This window comes from Tasmannia lanceolata, unplaced genomic scaffold, assembly GCF_043159265.1.
Source record: "Tasmannia lanceolata isolate RefF3 unplaced genomic scaffold, GAP_Taslan_0.1 ptg000006l, whole genome shotgun sequence".
Taxonomy (NCBI): domain Eukaryota; kingdom Viridiplantae; phylum Streptophyta; class Magnoliopsida; order Canellales; family Winteraceae; genus Tasmannia; species Tasmannia lanceolata.
In genome coordinates, this window is record NW_027518683.1 from 27,064,599 (window position 1) to 27,084,225 (window position 19,627).

Sequence of the window (19,627 nt, forward strand, 5' to 3'; positions counted from 1 at the left end):
CCCTCATCTATCAACACTTGAGAAACTAATATTCCTGGGAGAAAAAAATTCATGTTTTGGCGTGCAAGTTAGTACCAACTTCATACAAAAGAGAAAAAGAAAAGATAAGCTTACTCATATGACTCCTACAATTTAAAAAGTTTGATAGCGGCGGTCATAATTGCCATACAATATATCCACCGATAAAGGATTTACCGACACTACATAAAGAGGCTGATTTTTTATTGCCTATAATCTGATGTAGATGAAACTCAAATTAAGAAGTAGTTGAAAAACATTGATCAAAGCACCATTTTGAGATTGAACACATGGTGTATTTCTAATTTCCTCCATACTTACAGACCTACGTTGCCGTTAAGAGCATTGAAGCTATCTCTACAAATCAATGGTCCCTATAATATGGTAGAGAAGATCTGTTGACTACCAAAAAATTGAGAAGATCTGATTAATTTTTAATTGGTTGAAGATATATTTACTATTTTCAACCTTGAAATTTGTACAATATGTCACCGTTCCATTGGATTTTCCAATTATGTTTGAGACTGGAGTGCTTTGGACAGATCTCTTAGCCTTCCTAGATAAACTTACTGTGAAGAGGAATACATTTATATGGAGGGGAACTTCATTCCTCATCCTTTGAGTATTACATTTTTTTCTTCTTGGGTGAGAAGAAATTTAAAAGATATTAAAGAAATAGATCTTATGTGCAATAATTTTTCTAGTTTAATCTTAGAATACTGTGAAAATTTTCGTTTTTTGTCATATTTGAATTTGTCTTTCAATTCCTAGAGGCTGAATTACAAAAAGAGAGGTTCTTTTGAAATGCAATTACTCCAACGAAAAAATTTGCAATTGTAACTTCAATCCTTGGGAACAATATGCTGTGTGTATGTGGGGGATCCCCAAACTATAATTACAATCATGTCCTTTCCATGAGCTTAGCGAAAGATAAAAGTCGTTGCTCGCAGAGGAGTAATCTTTGCAATTAGCACACTTGTATGCTTAATTATACTCACTACCCTGTATTAGCTAAGTCAAGATGGAAAGCACCTTCTACGTCATTTGCTGAGGTGGATGAGTGTTGGCTATCTTGAAGGTCAAGGATGGATGCAGGAGGCCTAACACACAGAGGAAACTAGGGATATAACAATGGGTTCATGAACAGAGGAGCCTCGAAGCTAGAGGAATCAACACCAAGAATGAGCCTTTTTGTAGCCTGAAATATATCTAGGAACCTGGGCAACACATTATATTTTATTAATAAGAATAAAAGATACAACAGGAGGAAATAAATCCTTGCCTCTAACAGTTCATAATACAAGAAAAGTAATAGTAAAACGAAACAATTATTACGTATATAAGGACTACATAGATGGTCGCATCTATCAGCTCCTCTAGAATTGTTCGGTAGGCTGTCTCAAGCCCAAAAGACCAAATTTATGCTGGTGTCACAATCATAATTTGCCAAGAATGAGATTGGCATGTTATTAGAAAAAAACATTTTCATCAAGTTTCTTAGTAGTTGCTGAGGTAAGATGAACCTTCACCCAGTAGTAAGGCCCTATTTTGTCTCTGTCCGTGGATTCCAACACCAAGATATCGCTCTCTGATCACATTCATTTCCTTCGCAGCATCTCCCACCTCCATTCGTTCGCTTGGCGATTCTGCAGAACAGACAATTCCAATCCTCACTAGTGACACCAAGCACTCTTGCAATCGACGTTTCTTATCTCTGTCATTCCCAATATTATTGGTAGCTCTGATTCTTCCTCTACTAAAAGAAGTAATGGATCTATAATATCCTTCACTTGTTCAGGAAAAGCCATCTCGACAAATTTTCGAAGGGTTAGGCCATCCTTAAACATGTCACTCGTGGGGCTCTTTCCAGTGAATATTTCTAATTGAAGAATCTCATAACTATACACATCTCCGACCATGGAGACATGGCTACTGGTTCCATATTCTGCAATTTTACACATATGATATGCTTTTTTATGACAAAGGAAGCAATATGCTAATTAGAAACTAAAAAAAAAAAAAAAGAGAGATCTGATTATGAGAAACAAAATGTAAAAAATTTTCTCAAAAAAGTGAGAGACAATAGAATGAACTCTTCACATTAGAACCCTTAGTATCAAAGAAGGACTTTAGTGTTAAAAGAAATACATGCCATAAGGCATCACAAACTATAGGCTAAACGGGAATAATGACTTATCTCAATGTAAGAAAAGGTAATATTTATTTCCAATCAATGAGTAGATGGCTGACATGAAGAGTACAATTTCATACATGTTAAAATCAATTCAAGAAAAACATTTTAATCATAGCATTATAATAGAAAGAGGACTACTAGCAAAACGGAAATCCGTTTTGAAAATAAAAGCAAGAGATCCTATATCATGAAACGTGTACATGCAAGAAAACAAATAAGTTTCTTGTAGTGGAGCGCTCGAATCCCCACGAATGCTAAAAAATACTATGAAAATGAACAAATTGTTGGTCATTTTCACTCCAGTTTTATTTTCTGAATGGAATTCCACTTATAAATGTTTTCCTATTGAAATTTCAAACATTTAACTTATTATTGTCAAGAATTTCTTCTAGTGCACATTTTTTAACACATCTGATCCTAGTCTGCATTGAAAGAGTGGTTCAATGGTGTGTGTGTGTGTGTGTGTGGGGGGGGGGGGGGGGGGGGGGGAGAGAGAGAGAGAGAGAGAGAGAGAGAGAGAGAGAGAGAGATGTGTAGTCAATCGTCATGAAAGTAAACAATGAGAAAGTGGATAACACCTCTCATATTTCTTATATTGATGGCCCACAATCCAAAAGGCCTATATCTTAGGGAAAATTATCATAAAGCTTAAAAGACATTAATTTATGAATAGTTATAAAAATCACCAATCGATTATCTAAAAATAATTTAAAGATTATTTTACCCATTTTACCTTCTACTTAATTAAGCATCGTCAAAGACAAATATAGGAATAAATAAAGATTGAACAACAGAAAGCATATGGCAATGTTCCTAATGTTTTTATTGCAATGTCAACTCCCTTTTACATCTGAACCTTTGTGGAAAATGGGTCCATCATATCAATATATTGATCTGGCAAAGTTCTTTTTTTTTTTTTTTTTTTTTGAGAAACTTTGGTTAATGAATGTTCTGATTATTTGAACATTTTGTTTTTTATGTTTAGAATTTCCCAATTATTTTGATAAAACTTGTCTCTTTTTTTTTGAGTAATTATCTGGTAGGATTTTCCTCAATCCCAACCATCGTTTCGAGGCATAAGTACCACAAGAGTAACTCATTTTTCATGTGACTTGCTGGTCTTATTTGCATGTCTACATTTCACACATGGATGGAATGCTTATATTTTGGCCATTTGGAATTATATTCACTTTGACGAAAAAAGGACAGCTAGTTATAAACTTACTATTTTGGTTGCTGATTAAGGGCCTCTTTGGATACCACCAAAATTGCCCGTTATATGCAAATAAGATTGCTTAAAGTTAATCTTATTTGTAAATGAGACATTAAGTTCACTTTGGAAGCCATAACTAAGGGAGAGATAATATTCTCTATGATCATTTGCATACAATATTATATGCAAATGGTTTTTAGTGGTATCCAAGAGGCCCTTACGCTTTCTCGTGCTACATAAGCGATTTTAAATTTCAAATATTCCATAAAACTGACCAAATAAAGAAAAAAATGAAGACAGGCAATAAAAATTTTACCTGGAGCAATGTACCCATTAGTTCCCTTTAACCGAATCTTGCTACTTCGATCTTCAGAGTTGCCAATAATTCTTGGAAGGAACTTGGCTAACCCAAAATCTCCTAAGTGAGAATTCATGTCTTCATCAAGAAGAATGTTACTTGGCTTTATATCACAATGAGTGATTGGTATATCGCAATGATGGTGAAGATATTCCAGTGCTGAAGCTATGTCAATTGTAATGTTTAGCCTCTTAGAGAAGTTTAGACTTCTCAATTGATGGTTCCCATCTACTTTTTGGTGCAGCCACTTTTCTAGACTACCATTTGGCATGAACTCAAACACGAGAGCTTTGAAATCATTACCTTCAAAATCAATACTCGAGCAAGAAGTTAAGATCTTAATAAGATTTCAATGGCGAATGTTTCTCAGTGCTTCACATTCATCCATGAAACTATTTGAAGCTCCACATAATTGAAGGTTGAGTACCTTCACAGCAACAACATTTTCATCTCGCCCAAGAATTCCCTTATACACTGATCCGTAACTTCCCACGCCTATCAACCCACGCCTATCAAATTGGCCGAACAGAACCCATCTGTTGCTTTAAAGAGATCTAAGTAAGAAACCTGTAAATATTGACCCTCCTTTGCAGAAGTGGAAGAGGGTTTCCTCCTTGACTTTCTTGTCCAGTAGAGAGCAGCAATGCCACTTAGTAAGCAAACCAAACATAAAACTGAACTTATGATTGGGATGATTACTCTGGAAACAAAAGATTTGCCTCGTTTCTCATCAGCCAGGAAGGGGCCAGGCAACTTCAATTCTGGGATGCCACCACAAAGATTGTGGTTTCCGATGACTGAAATAGCACTTGCATTTTTAAAGATCCCTTGTTTTGGGACTTCACCATCAAGGCTATTAAAAGACAAGTTTATATATTGCAAAAATCGAAAGCCCTCAAGATACTTTGGAATATTTCCAGAGAAATTATTGGATGAAAGATCAAGCACTTCAATGGCTGTTAAAGTATTCAAAAATGGATGAATGGTTCCTTGAAAGGAGTTACCCTCCAAAAAAAGATTAATTAAGCTCTTACAATTCTCAAGAGTAGTTGGGATCTCACCTGACAGTTTGTTCCAAGAAATATCCAATTCCCCTAGATTTTCAAGCTACGCACTTCCAATGGGAGGGAGCCAGTCAAAAAATTTTGAGACAAGTCAAGGCTTATTGACAGAGAGGAAATGCTGATAACTTGTCTTGGTATGGTACCATGAAGATTATTTTGAGCAATTGACAGTATTAGTATACTTTGACAGTTTCCAAGAGTTGAAGGTATGATTCCTTGTAGGTAATTTTCTTGTAGAAAAAGGTGGTTTAATCCAGTGAGGTTGATTATAGAGGGTGGGATTTGCCCTGATAAACTATTTGCTGACAATTCCAATACTTGAAGGCTTTGAAGCTTCCCAATTGAAGTGGGAATAATACCTGTGACGAAGGTTTCACTGATAGATAATAGCTGTAAGTTGAAGAGATTCCCAATCTGACTAGGGATGCTGCCAAAAATTTGGTTTGTGCCTAATTCTATCCAAAGCATGTCAGTGGAGAGATTGATTATGGAACTAGGAATGCTGCCCCCAAAATTGTTATTGTCTACGCTCAAAGTATTTAGATGACTGCAGTTGGTCAAAGAAGAGATAAAACCCAGGTCATCATATTTGCCAGTTCCAAGATGATTACCCCCCAACAAGAGCTTGAGCAGATTCTTTAGGCTTCCAAGATTTTCAGACACTGGTCCGTGGAAGTAGTTCTGTACTAGTTCAAGCTTTTCAAGCTGTGAAGCATTAGATATTGACATTGGAAAGCGTCCTGTAAATTGGTTGATTTGTAAAAGTAGAGTTTTGAGATTAGGAAGAGAAAGCCCTGTTTCGGGTGGAATGCTCCCGGAAGGAAGAGTGCCAGATAGTTCATTTATAGAAAAAACCAAGGATTGTAGGCTCTCAATTCGGGCAATTGATGCTTCCTTTCAAATGATTTCGAGCTAGATAAATAACAGTTAGGGATGAAAGGTTTCCCAGTGAAGGTGGAATGCTTCCTGTCAGATCATTTTCAATTAGATTCAGCAGGAGGAGCTTTGAGAGAGTGCTAAGCTCAACAGGAATTTTCCCCGTCAGTTTGTTGTACCTGAAATCGATGATTTGGAGGTGGGTACAATGGGTGAGATTGCCTAGAATTTCCCCTTCAAAGAAATTGTGCCTCATATTAGGATATCGCAGTCTGAATAGAAGGCCAAATTCTTGGGGTATTTGGCCATTAAAGCTGTTTTCTTTGAGGTTGATTTTCTTAAGGAAGGTGAGGTTGGATATGGCAGGAGATATGGAACCAGCCAATTTGTTCCCACTAAGGTCCAATACAGTGACCCTTCAATGCCGGAGACCACATGTGACTCCTTCCCACTGGCAGAAATGAAGAGTATGGTTCCATGAGCTCAAGACTCCAAGAGGATCGCTGCTTATCCCATCCTTGAAGGTGAGTATAGCTATCCGATCTGTCTCTTTTCCAAGTAAGGATGCACATTCCAATGGTAATACATTCATGAAAAAGATTAGATATGCAGAGAGGATAAACAAACCAAACACAGAGAGATTCGTACCAGATAGCTCCATTTGGGCTGGAGCTCTTCTTGTGCAGAACAAATACAGAATTTCTTTCTCTTAAATTTTGATTTCATCTCACTCTACCTATCATGATATATATCTATAAGAAATGTACACTCATTGCCTCCGTATCTCTATGGAAGAAGAAGAACCATAGTCCAAGATTTTTTTGTTTACTTGACTGACTCAAGTGATAGAGTGTTGTATACGTCGTGTTATCAACCTCATAGATTTGATGACATTGCATAAGAGACTTAGAAAAATATGAGTCTAGATTTCTTCCCCTTGTGGGACGGAAGAAGAGTAAGATAAGAACCCTTCTGCAATACTTTGAGATTCGGACTCCCGCTGACATATCAATTTGTTCTATTAGTAGAAAAGAATAATAAGTAAGACAAACTCAAATGCAGAAACAACAAATTAGAATGAGTGGTTGTAACTTACTGAGAGGCAATATCAACCCCCTACTCTAAAGTAAGATAACCACAATGCATATATAACATAATAGAATGAACGATTTTGTGTAACTTTGTGGGAGGCAATATCAACCCCCAACTCTAAAACCAAAAATATCTTTTACGGCAGAGGATTTATTGACGAAGTCCTAGCTAAAGCTATATATCTTAATTCTTTGAGCCTAAGCAAACCGAGATTAATCAACAAACTTGTCAAAAACTCCATCCTAATAAGGGAAGTGATATATCCACCCCTTTTGATTACTTGGGACACCCAGCAGCAGTATACGTGCAATCAAGCCCATTGAATCCTTCTGACATGAAGTACATCAGGCCCTCTGCAGTCATTGATACACTGCTGCTTGGTGTCCCAAGTAATCAAAAGGGGCGGCTATATCACTTCCCTAAATGATAATTCAATTTTTAAACTAAGGGATTTGCTAGGGTCCATCACAGAAGGCATTTTGCGGACCAGCTGTTGCATGAGAGAGCAGCCACATAGGCTCTGATTCTCTTATTCATTTAATTCATCTGAGGTGCCACTCTCATGCAACAGCGGTCACGAAATGCCTTCTGTGAATCCCTTTCTTCTCCGAATTTCATTTAATCTCGCATCAAAGAAGAACCAATGCTCCTAGATTTTTTTTTTCTTGATTTGAGTTGACTGACTCAAGTCATAGAGTGTTGTATACGTCGTGTTATCAACCTCATAAATTGGATGACATTTGGAGAAGAGACGATAAAAATGAGTCTAGATTTCTTCCCCTTGTGGGACGGCAGAAGAGTGTGATAAGAACCCTTCTACAATACTTTGAAATTCGGACTTCCACCCACATAACAATTTGTTCTATTAGTAGAAAAGAATATAAAGTAAGCCAAACTTAAATTTGCAGTGGTTCTAAGTTTGTAACTTTGCAGGGGGCAATCCCCTACTTTAAAACCAAAGTTAGTACATGCATTAATTTCTTTGCTTGACTGACTCAAGTCGTACAGTGTTGTATACGTCGTGTTATCATTTATCAACCTCATAAATTGGATGACGTTGCAGTTGAGACTAGAAAAATATGGGTCTAGAATTCTTCTCCTTGTGGAACGGCAGAAGTGTAAGATAAGAACCCTTCTGCAATACTTTGAAATTTGGACTCCCACTCACATATCAATTTGTTCTGTTAGTAGAAAAGAATACAAAGTAAGACAAACTCAAATGCAGATACAACAAATTAGAATGAGTGGTTGTATCTCAGTGAGAGGCAGTATCAACCCCCAACTCTAAAACCCAAAAATATCTCTTACGGCAAAGGAGTTATTGACAAAGTCCTGGCTAAAGCTATATATCTTAATTCTTTGAGCTTAGATAAACCGAGATTAATCAACCCAATTGAATACTTCTAACGTGAAGTACATCAGCCGTTCTTCGGTCATTGATACACTGCTGCTAGGTGTCACAAGTAATCAAAAGGGGAGAATATCACTTTCCTAAATGTTAATACAATCTTTAAACTAACGGATTTGCTAGGGACCATCGTAGAAGCATTTTGTGGACCGGCTATTGCATGAGAGAGCAGCCACATAGGCTCAGATTTTGTCTTATTCATTTAATTCATATGAGGTGCCGCTCTCATGCAACAGCCGGTCACGAAATGCCTTATACGATGGTCCCTAGCAAATCCCTTTCTTCTCCGAATTTTGATTCATCTCACTTTACCTTTAATGATATAAGAAATGAACAAGCATCAAAGAAGAACCACTGGTCCTAGATTTTTTTTTCTTGATTTAAGTTGACTGACTCAAGTCATAGAGTGTTGTATACGTCGTGTTATCAACCTCATAAATTGGATGACATTTGGAGAAGAGACAATAAAATTGAGTCTAGATTTCTTCCCCTTGTGGGACATCAAAAGAGTGCGATAAGAACCCTTCTACAATACTTTGAAGTCCGAAAAGAATATTAAGTAAGCAAAACTTAAATGCAGATATAACAAATTAGATTGAGTGGTTGTAACTTTACAGGAGGCAATATCAACCCCTTACTCAAAGACCAAAAATATCTCTTGCGGCAAAGGATTTATTGACAAAGACTTAGCTATATCTTAATTCTTTGAGCCTAAGCAAACCGAGCTTAATCAATAAACCATTCAAATCTTGTAAAAAACTCCACCCTAATAAATACTAACACAATCTTTAAACTTGAAAATGTTTTGGGAATAAAAGAATTTTTTAGTTTTAGAAAATGGGTGCTTTTTTTAAAGAGGAGAAAAGTGTTTGTGGAAAGACTAAAACTTTAGTTCCATTGTAAAGTGAGAAAAGTGGAAGGGGTTGATTAATATCTCTCCAACTTTTCCTCTTGTTTTGAAATATTTCAAAAGTTTTCTAAATAGTGGGACCAAGGTACGATGCAATGCACCAGCAACCAGGCATGGTCAGTGGGTTGTAGGGCGCTAGTGGGGCTTTTTGGCCCACTTTGCACTTCGCACATAAGCGTTGTCGTGAGGAGCGGTTAAAATTTTCAAGATTTGATCTCAGTCATTGAACAAGTTCGGTGTGATCGGATGTGATGGGGTCCCAAAAATCTGCAGCCAATGGGCTGCTGCCACGTGGCAGCCACCTGTCCTGAGGCCTGGCCCATACAGAGACAGCCACCTGTCCTGAGGCCTGGCCCATACAGAGGCAGCCACCTGTCCTGAGGCCTGGCCCATACAGAGACAGCCACCTGTCCTGAGGCCTGGCCCATACAGAGGCAGCCACCTGTCCTGAGGCCTGGCCCATACAGAGGCAGCCACCTGTCCTGAGGCCTGGCCCATACAGAGACAGCCACCTGTCCTGAGGCCTGGCCCATACAGAGGCAGCCACCTGTCCTGAGGCCTGGCCCATACAGAGGCAGCCACCTGTCCTGAGGCCTGGCCCATACAGAGGCGGCCACCTGTCCTGCACAGGTGGCTCAGAAGCCACTATAAATAGCCCTCACTTGTGCCAAGGTGAGGGATCTGAGATCAAAAACCCTTAGATTTCTGCTCTGACATTGCTCTGCACTCCTGCTCATACTGACTTGAGTGTCGAAGTGCCCGTCCGGAGCACCACTCCGGGTTGGTCTTCTGACCCTTTGTTTTCTTGTCTGTGCCTCTGTGCAGCGCAGGCCTCCTTCAATCCTTCTGTGCCCTTGTGCAGCCCAGGACTCCACCAGCTATTCAGTTGTGGTGTCCAGATCAGCCCTTCCGGCCCTACCATAACCTGTTACCAATTTTAGACCTAACAGATTTGGCGCCATCCGTGGGACCCCGCAACAAAAAGCTGTTCGGAACCTCATCCAAACAATGGTAGGGAAAAACGGAAAGCATGTTCCAACCTCCCGGACGACCCGAGCTACAGCTCCTCGAGAAGGAAGAAGTGAGCGACTGGCGTCGCAGATCGAGGTAGGGGTAAGAGGAGAGCGAAGTCCGACTCGTTCGGACCACTCTGACCCAGCCCCGACCCCGAGGGAGATGCGGGCCCTCTTTCAAGAAATGACTGCTGTGGTCGCGCAGTTCAGGACTACAGCCCCCGCACTCCAGCAGCACCCAGCCGAAGCTTCTCAACCCGCCCAGAGGAGAGGAAGCTCCCGCAGAGAGCACACGCCCCCGCCCCGGGAACAGACTCGTCACTCCACAAGACGAGATCATCTCTCCCGGGACAAGCATGTGCGCCCCGAGCCTCGCCCGCATCACCGGTCACGATCTCCCTCCGTGCAAAGGCATGACAACAGGATAGACCCCGCGCACGGAGAAGGATCGCGGCACCGGAGAAGGAGTCCTGCCAGTCAGTCCGGCTCTGCTGTGAGCCCGCCAGCGAGAAGAGAGAGGTCCGTCCATCGAGCAGAGAGAGACGACCCGATGCTACTAAGGATCCAGCAGATCGACCATCGGATCGAAGAGCTCGCCAGAGAGCAGGGCCGGCCTGCATCCCGGCTCTTCACGAGTGCCCCTCCATTTTCAGACAGAGTGCTCAGCGCTGCAGCCCCCGTGGGCTGGAAGATGCCGCAGATGCCGCAGTATGATGGGACCACCGACCCCGTGGATCACTTGGAGACTTTCAGGACCACAATGCTCCTCCACGGGGCGTCGGATGGATTCCTTTGCCGGGCATTCCCCACCACATTGACTGGAGCCGCGAGGGACTGGTACTCGCGACTCAAACCCAGGTCCGTGGACAATTTTGGTGACTTTGGGGATGACCTGGCCCGTCACTTCATGAGCAGCCGAAGACCTAAGAAGACGACGGCTTCATTGATGGCCCTCAGGCAGGGAGACGATGAGGCCTTGAAAACGTTCGTGGCCCGCTTCAATAGGGAAGCTCTGCAGGTTCCCAACCTGGATCCCTCCGCGGCCACGAATGCTCTTCTAGCCGGCGCCCGGTCAACTGAATTCAGACGAGCAGTGGCCCGGCATAATCCGCGGTCCCTCGCTGACCTGATGACCGGGGCGGAGGAGTACATTTCCGTGGAAGAAACCCTCGCCGCCCTGGAGTCTGTGGGTAGAAGAAGGCCCGAAGAGAAGAACCCTACCAAGCAGCGTAGGGATGACAAATCTCAGAAAAAGGAAAGAAGCCCTCCCCGCAGAGAGAGAAGCCCTTCCCGCAGAGAGAGAAGTCCTTCTCGAAAGGGGAAAAGTCCCCTCCCGAGAGAGCAGTATACGCGACTGAACGCGTCCAGAGCTCAGATTTTGGCAGCCATTCGGGAAGAGGATTTCATCCGCTGGCCGGAGAGGCAGACCTCATCAGGGAATAGAAACATGTCTCAGTACTGCAGGTTCCACAAGGACCACGGCCATGACACCAACGCGTGCCTCCATTTGAAGGAGGAGATCGAGCAGCTGATCAGCCGCGGGTACCTTGGAAAATACCTGAAAAATGATGACAGAAAGGAGCGCAAGGACAAACCGAGGCCCCGAGGCAAAAGCCCCCGGAGTGCTCAACCTCTGGGCGACCGCATCCAGGCTCCTGCGCCGGCTAATCCTCCTCCTCCTCCTCAGGTACCTCAACCTCAATCTCACGGTGTTATTGGTACCATTTCAGGAGGGCCTACTGTAGGAGGAACCTCATCATCAGCTCGCAGGAGTTATGCCCGGCAGGTCAATGCCGTCCACACTTGCAGCAAGAAGGCCAGGCTAGAGAACGAGATATCTTTTTCAGATGCAGACCTAGACGGCCTGATCCTCCCGCATGATGATGCCCTGGTCATTACTATGATGGTGGCAAACTGGGAAGTGAAGAAGATCTTGGTCGACAACGGGAGCTCCGCAGACATCCTTTATTATCACGCTTTCGAGCGGATGCTGATCGGAGCTGACCGTCTGAAGCCGGCCAATTCTGATTTATTCGGTTTCTCTGGAGAAGTTGTCAAAGTCGAAGGGCAGATAGAGCTTCCAGTCCTCATAGGGGAGCCGCCCTGCCAGTCCTTCGCCATGGTGAACTTCTTGGTGGTCAGGGCCAAGTCTGCCTACAATGCTATCCTGGGCCGCCCCGGCCAGAATCTCCTCCGAGCTGTTCCTTCAGCCTATCATCAGAAGATGAAGTTTGCCACCTCAGGGGGCATAGGGGAAGTCAGAGGGGATCAGCCCCAATCAAGACAGTGCTACGCAGCGGCACTAAGGGGGAAGAATGCATCAGAATCTCTGCCGATCGAGCTGTTTGATCTGAGGGATGAGGCCCAGATCATAGTGAACGAACCAGCCGAGGATCTTATCTCTATCCCATTGTACAGCGAGGACGATCAGAGAGTTGTCCAGATCGGCTCCGCCTTGTCAGAGGCCGGGCAGCAGGATCTCGCTCAATTCCTTAGAGCTAATGCAGATGTATTTGCCTGGGCTCCTTCAGACATGCCCGGCATCGACCCTGCAATAAGCACCCATGAGCTCGGGGTTGATCAGACCTGCAAGCCCGTAAAGCAAAAGAGGAGACACTTTGCACCAGAGAGGCGAAGAGCCATCAGAGAAGAAGTGGAGAGGCTCCTGAAAGCCGACTTCATCCGCGAGATCCAGTATCCGGACTGGCTCGCAAATGTGGTGATGGTGAAAAAGTCTAATGGGAAGTGGAGGACCTGTATAGATTTCACAGACCTGAATAAGGCTTGCCCCAAGGACAGCTACCCACTCCCGAAGATAGATCAGCTCATTGACGCCACTGCAGGTCATGAGCTGCTCAGCTTTATGGACGCCTTCTCAGGGTACAATCAGATCAGAATGCATGAGTCCGATATTCCGAAGACTTCCTTTGTGACCGATCAGGGGACTTATTGTTATCAAGTTATGCCTTTCGGACTGAAGAACGCAGGTGCCACCTATCAGCGCCTCGTCAACAGGCTGTTCAGGGAGCAGATCGGCCGCAATATGGAAGTGTATGTGGATGACATGCTGGTCAAGAGCAGGGCTGCCTGTGATCATGTTGCAGACCTCAAAGAGGCGTTTCAAGTCTTAAGGGAGCATGGCATGAAGCTGAATCCGACCAAGTGTACGTTCGGCGTCGGAGCAGGCAAGTTTCTGGGCTTCATGGTAAGCCAGAGAGGGATTGAGGCGAACCCGGAGAAAATCAAGGCAGTAATGGAGCTGAATCCGCCCAGAACGATCAGAGAAGTCCAACGACTAACTGGGTTGGTGGCGGCACTGGGGCGGTTCATCTCTAAATCTGCGGAAAAATGCCTCCCGTTCTTCAATGCGGTAAAAGGTTTGAAGACCGCACCCTGGACTCCGGAGTGTCAAGCAGCGTTCGAAGAGTTGAAGCAGTACTTATCCTCCCCGCCGTTGCTGTCTAAGCCCGAGCCAGGGGAAGAGCTGATTCTGTATCTCTCAGCAGGACCTTTGGCAGTTGCAGCAGTACTGATCAGAGAGGATCGCCACCAGCAAAAGCCGATCTACTATGTCAGTAAAGTCCTCCATGATGCAGAGACCAGATATCAGCGAGTTGAGAAGCTAGTGTACGCCCTCATTATGGCGGCCAGAAAGTTGAGGCCGTACTTCCAGGCGCACACTATCAAGGTCTTGACAGGCCAGCCTCTTAGACAGATCCTCCACCGTCCGGACACTTCTGGCCGACTCGTGAAATGGGCCGTCGAGCTCAGCGAGTTCGACATCAAGTATCTCCCCAGACCAGCGATTAAAGCTCAGGTTCTTGCAGATTTCATAGCTGAATTTACAATGTCAGATGCAGGCCCTGGTTCGGAAGCACCGCCTCCTTTGGGAGTAGAACCGGTTATTCAAGAGCCGCAGATCGAAGCCGAAGCGGTCCCGCTTCCCGGGCTCGAAGATACACTCCCGCAAGTTTGCCCGCTTCCGTGTTCTGAAGGGCCACTCTGGGAGGTATTTGTTGACGGGTCTTCAAACAGAAGTGGCAGCGGTGCCGGCCTAGTGCTTACAGGACCAGACAATTTCGTCCTGAATTATGCTCTTAGATTCGGTTTCCGCGCGTCAAATAATGAGGCAGAGTACGAGGCGCTCATCGCTGGGATGAACCTCGCCATCCAGGTCCGCGCTCAGAGACTGAAGGCGTACTGCGATTCACAGCTGGTTGTATGCCAGATCCATGGAGAATACGAGGCCCGAGAGGAGCGAATGGTCAAGTATCTGCAAAGGGTGCACAGCCTGGCCAATAGGTTCGGAAGTTTCGAGGTCATCAGAATACCCCGGATTGAAAATACAAAGGCGGATGTGCTCTCGAAGCTAGCGGCGTCGGGCTACACCGCTCTTAGAGAAATTCGCATGGAGTTCCTGAAAACCTCCAGCATTGACGGTAAGCCCGTCGCTGTCATGGAGATCGAAGATGAGCCGTGCTGGATGGACGAGATCATCAGATACCTACGTAGCGGAGAGCTCCCCGAAGAGAAAAAAGAAGCCCGTAAGGTCGTACAGCGGGCATCAAGATTTTCACTCGACGGCGAAGCTCTGTACAAGAGATCTTACACTCTCCCGTATTTAAAGTGTCTCCGGCCGAGTGATGCCCTGTACGCCCTGCAAGAGACTCATGAAGGGATTTGTGGAGAGCACCTCGGGGGCAAGGCCCTCGCTATCAAAGTTCTTCTAAGAGGCCTGTATTGGCCTACACTGAGACAGGATGCCCTGAACCTTGTGAAGAAGTGTGACAAGTGTCAGAAATTCTCCCCAGCCGTCCACCAGCCTGCCGTTCCGATGGCCCCGATCATCAGTCCTCTCCCTTTTGCAGTCTGGGGAATGGACATTCTAGGCCCTTTTCCGCCGGCCTCCGGAGGACGTGAGTTCGTCGTTATTGCGATCGACTACTTTACTAAGTGGGTAGAAGCTGAACCTCTGGCTAAGATCACCGAGCAGAACGTCCAGAACTTCTTCTGGAAGTCAGTGGTGTGCAGATTCGGGATCCCCCGGGTCCTCATAACAGACAATGGGAAGCAGTTCGACTCAAAGAACTTCAGAAAGTTTTGTTCAGATCTGAAGATTGAGCAGAGGTTCACTTCCGTGGCACATCCTCAGACGAATGGGCAGACCGAAGTAACGAACAGGACCTTGCTGCAGGGGATAAAGAAGAGACTGGATGACAAGGCCGGGCGTTGGGCTGACGAACTGTACCATGTGCTCTGGGCATACAGGACTACCCCACGCACGGCAACGGGTGAGTCTCCCTTCAACCTCTCCTTCGGGACAGAAGCTGTGATTCCGGTTGACATCGGCGTCCCCTCCCCAAGAGTTGTGGACTTCAATGAACAACTCAATGAGGAGGGACTCCGTGTCAACCTCGACCTGCTCGAGGAGCACCGTGACGAGTCCCAGATCAGATCCGCAGCGTACAAGCAGAAGGTGTCCAGATACCATGATGCGAAGATCCGGCCAAGGGAATTCCGCGCAGGTGACCTGGTTTTGAGGAAGGCGGCCGTTTCCCAGCCAAGAAGGGTGGGCAAACTCTCTCCCACTTGGGAAGGGCCGTACCGAGTCAAAGAGGTCGTTCGCCCCGGAAGTTACCGCTTAGAGACACTTGACGAACAGCTGCTACCACATGCCTGGAATTCCCGAAATCTCCGGATATATTACCAATAGTTTTTCTTCTTGCCCATAAAGGCCTGTAAAGAGTGTCTATACCTACATTGTAAAAAGAAATGAAATGGAGTTATGGTTAAATTGAGTTTTTCACTCTGAGTCACTACTCCAGCCCCTCCCTCAAAAAAAAAAAAGCTCTAAGTGTTTGCAGACTTAGCCTTCAACCTAAGTGTTTGCAGGCTTAGAGGACGGCAATGGTCCACTCCGGCGCGTCCAGATTGGTGTGGAGATCAGTTCCAACCACGGACACGCCCTAGTGGAAAACCCTCTGCGAAAGACCTGCCCGGCTCGGCCGTCCAAAGCCTTAGCCGGACAGGATATGGCGCAATCACTAAACGCCAAAAAGAATCTGTGCCCGGCCCGGCCATTCAGAGCCTTGGCCGGACTGGATCTGGCGTACTCGAAAGGCGCCTCAAAAAACGCTAAGTGTTTGCAGACTTAGCCCTCAACCTAAGTGTTTGCAGACTTAGCCTTCAACCTAAGTGTTTGCAGGCTTAGAGGACGGCAATGGTCCACTCCGGCGCGTCCAGATTGGTGTGGAGATCAGTTCCAACCACGGACACGCCCTAGTGGAAAACCCTCTGCGAAAGACCTGCCCGGCTCGGCCGTCCAAAGCCTTAGCCGGACAGGATATGGCGCAATCACTAAACGCCAAAAAGAATCTGTGCCCGGCCCGGCCATTCAGAGCCTCAAAAAGCTCTAAGTGTGTGCAGGCTTAGAATGCAGGAGCGGTTCACTCCGGCTCGGCATGAGGACAAGGAAACGGCACAAAAGTTCTAAGTGCAAAAAGCCGTACAGACAGTTGGACAAAAATTGAGTTTGTATATTTATATGTCAAAAATGCTCTTTCGCCGAGCTGGCTTACAAAATATGAGCCTCGTGGGCCATTACAAGACATGTACATAAATATATGGACAGGAGCAGGAGTCCGGCAACTCAGGCCTCCTCGTCGACCACATCATCGGCAGCTATCCCCGTAGTGGGGGATGCAGGTAGGACGGCCTCTGTGGTCTGGGCGGCGATTGCCGCAGCCAGATCAACCTCACGATCCAGGTCGATGGGCTGGGAGGAGTCCGGCTCGCCTCTGTCCTCCTCGTCCTCCGGCGGCTCGTCCTCTGGGGGTGCGTACGGGATTGCCAGTTCGTCCAAGGCAAGGCCGGGGTGGATTTCCTTCACCTGCTGGGTGCAGAGAAGGAACCCTGCCTTGTAGGCCTGCAATCCCAGATTGAAGAACTCTGTGTCCTTCCTCTCCTCAGTTGCCCGCACGGCCTCCTTTACCGCCGCTTGGACGGCGGCCGCGACGGCCACCCTCTCTCTCCGGTTGGCCCTCTCCTCTGCATCAAGGAGGTCCTGAACAGCTGCACTTTTCACCCGCTGCAGCTCGTCCTTCAGGCTGTTGTACTCGGCCTCTTTGGTGTGGACGGCCTCAGTAAGCTTGTCATTTTCTCTTCGGAGCTCGTCCTTTTCGGACTCTACTTTGGTGAGCGTGTCCGAAAAGAGGAAGCGCTTCCTCGCCATGTCCCTCGCGTAGACCTGGAGCTGATAAAGGGCCGAGGTGATCGCCGCCTCGCTGGTTTCCGGCGCCTCCTTCTCGACAGCCCGCCGGTCGCGAGGTAGGACGCCCTGATAAACGAGTTCTGTGGCCACCCGGCAATCTCCCAGGCCGGTGTCCGTCTTCTGAACCGCCCAGTTGGGGCGGAAGACGTTGTCACCCCCCGCTGTGACTGCTGGCATTCCCAGAACTGCCCCGGTGCGTTGGGGCTCCGTTATTCCTGCAGACCCAGAGCTCTGTCCGGGGAGGTTTGGCCGCCTCGGCTTGACGGCCAATTTATGCGCCGCCCGGCTGGCTTTGAGAGGCTTAGCCAGGGCGACCATTTCCGGAGTGGACTCCGGCGCCTTTCTTTTTTTATCCCTTGGGTCGGGCTGCTGCTGTGTTGGGGCAGTTTGCGAGCCCTGCCTAATCCTGTCCATCATCGACATTTGCCTCACCATTCCTGTAGGGGACATCAGAACACAGTTAACAAGAAGAAAAAGAAAGAGGGAAACAGTTCAGGACGTAAAAACTGAAGGTTGGCCTAAGAGAGTCTACATACGCGCTGGCGCGCCATGGCTGATTCCGAGGTCGATCAGGACGGACTCCTCGGAGAATTCCGAGCAGTTTATTTTACCCCGCTTCAGCTCTTCCTTTATTAAATTGAAGGTCATGAGGTCGTCATCCTCAAGAACTGGCTTCTGGCTGAGGCCCTTGGTGTCCGGCGTTCTCCATTCCAAGGGGAACGGCCAGTGGGAGCCCGGTCCGGTGTCCCTAACATAAAAGAACCTGTTCTTCCATGTGTGGATGGAAGTAGGTATGCCAGTGATCATTTTTACTTCGGGCCTTTGGCTGACGTAGATCCACCCGCCGGCCTTGTGCCTCTTCAGATGCGCACACATCCTAAAGACGTGCAGAGTGGGGTTCCTACGAAGACGTACTTCCAATAGGTACAGGAAGCCGATCAGCGTCCTCCAGGAGTTGGGCACGACCTGCGCAACCGCCAGCCCGTAGTACCTCAGCACCTCAATAAAAAACGGATGCAGAGGGAGCCTGAGCCCGGCACGGAGGGATTCTTCATATAGGCAGAGGTCTGCGCTATCGTTGCTGGCCCGGTCCCCTTCTACGGCCGCCCTCAAAATGTACCGGTCAGGGATATAATACTTGTCCCTGACGGCCTCAAGTTTGCCCTGCCCTAGATGATTTATCTCATCCAGGGCCCCAATGTTATACTGAGGATCGGCCTCCATCCGTGCCTCCGCAATCACCTCGACTGGCGCGCGCGGCGGGACGGAAACCACCATTTCAACCTCTTCTTCTTCGTCTTCACTAGTTTCTGCCCGGTGCGGTCCGTCCCCGCGGACCGGGATTGTGTGTAAATCCTCAATCACTTCCTCCCCGCTCTCACCGTCTATCACTATCGTCATTATCTGCTCGACCGCAGCATCGGCCTCCGAGGGAGAGGCCGATTTCGTCCTCTCCGACGACCCGGACCCCGAACTGCCAGATGAACCGGACTCTTTCGAGCCGGAGTTCGACTCTGAACTAGTGCTAGACATTCAGAAAAGTAGGAAAGAAAAGCAAAAAAAAAAAAGAGGAGAAAGTTACCGCCCCGATGTGTTGACTGACGACCTCCGAGCTCACTGATCCGAAGCAGAGCAGAAGCAGAAGAGCTGAGCAGAGGAGAGAAGAGGAAAGTGAAAGGTGAAAAGTAAAAAAAATGAGGAGTGAAACTCTGGTTTTATAGGCAGGGAAGAGCGGGAAAATCCCCGCCCTTTCCCCCACCAGCCGGAGTGCGCCACGTCACCTACCGCATTGAATGCGCCTTTCGCATTAAATGCGCCGTATGCATTAAATGCGAGGCACGAATTCCTAAGCGTCTAGACTCTAGACGCCAAAAGACCTGCCCGGCTAGGACGTCCACAGCCTAAGCCGGACAGGATATGACGCGTCCGCTAGACGCCAAAAGACCTGCCCGGCTAGGACGTCCACAGCCTAAGCCGGACAGGATATGACGCGTCCGCTAGACGCCAAAAGACCTGCCCGGCTAGGACGTCCACAGCCTAAGCCGGACAGGATATGACGCGTCCGCTAGACGCCAAAAGACCTGCCCGGCTAGGACGTCCACAGCCTAAGCCGGACAGGATATGACGCGTCCGCTAGACGCCAAAAGACCTGCCCGGCTAGGACGTCCACAGCCTAAGCCGGACAGGATATGACGCGTCCGCTAGACGACA

The 19,627-nt window shown here is 46.7% G+C and overlaps 1 protein-coding gene and 1 long non-coding RNA gene across 2 annotated transcripts; both read right to left on the bottom strand.

The window, feature by feature from the left end:
* Positions 1-1,224: 1,224 nt before the first annotated feature.
* Positions 1,225-6,378, bottom strand: LOC143880179 (putative LRR receptor-like serine/threonine-protein kinase At3g47570). The gene is made up of 2 exons (XM_077382970.1): positions 3,742-6,378; positions 1,225-1,963 (listed from the first exon to the last, which is right to left on the bottom strand). Exons 1-2 carry the CDS (start codon positions 4,052-4,054, stop codon positions 1,692-1,694), a joined length of 585 nt encoding a protein of 194 aa, XP_077239085.1. The 5' UTR covers positions 4,055-6,378; the 3' UTR covers positions 1,225-1,691.
* Positions 1,225-6,716, bottom strand: LOC143880181 (uncharacterized). The gene is made up of 2 exons (XR_013251535.1): positions 6,372-6,716; positions 1,225-1,664 (listed from the first exon to the last, which is right to left on the bottom strand). It is a non-coding gene; the product is annotated as an uncharacterized LOC143880181 (long non-coding RNA).
* Positions 6,717-19,627: the final 12,911 nt, after the last annotated feature.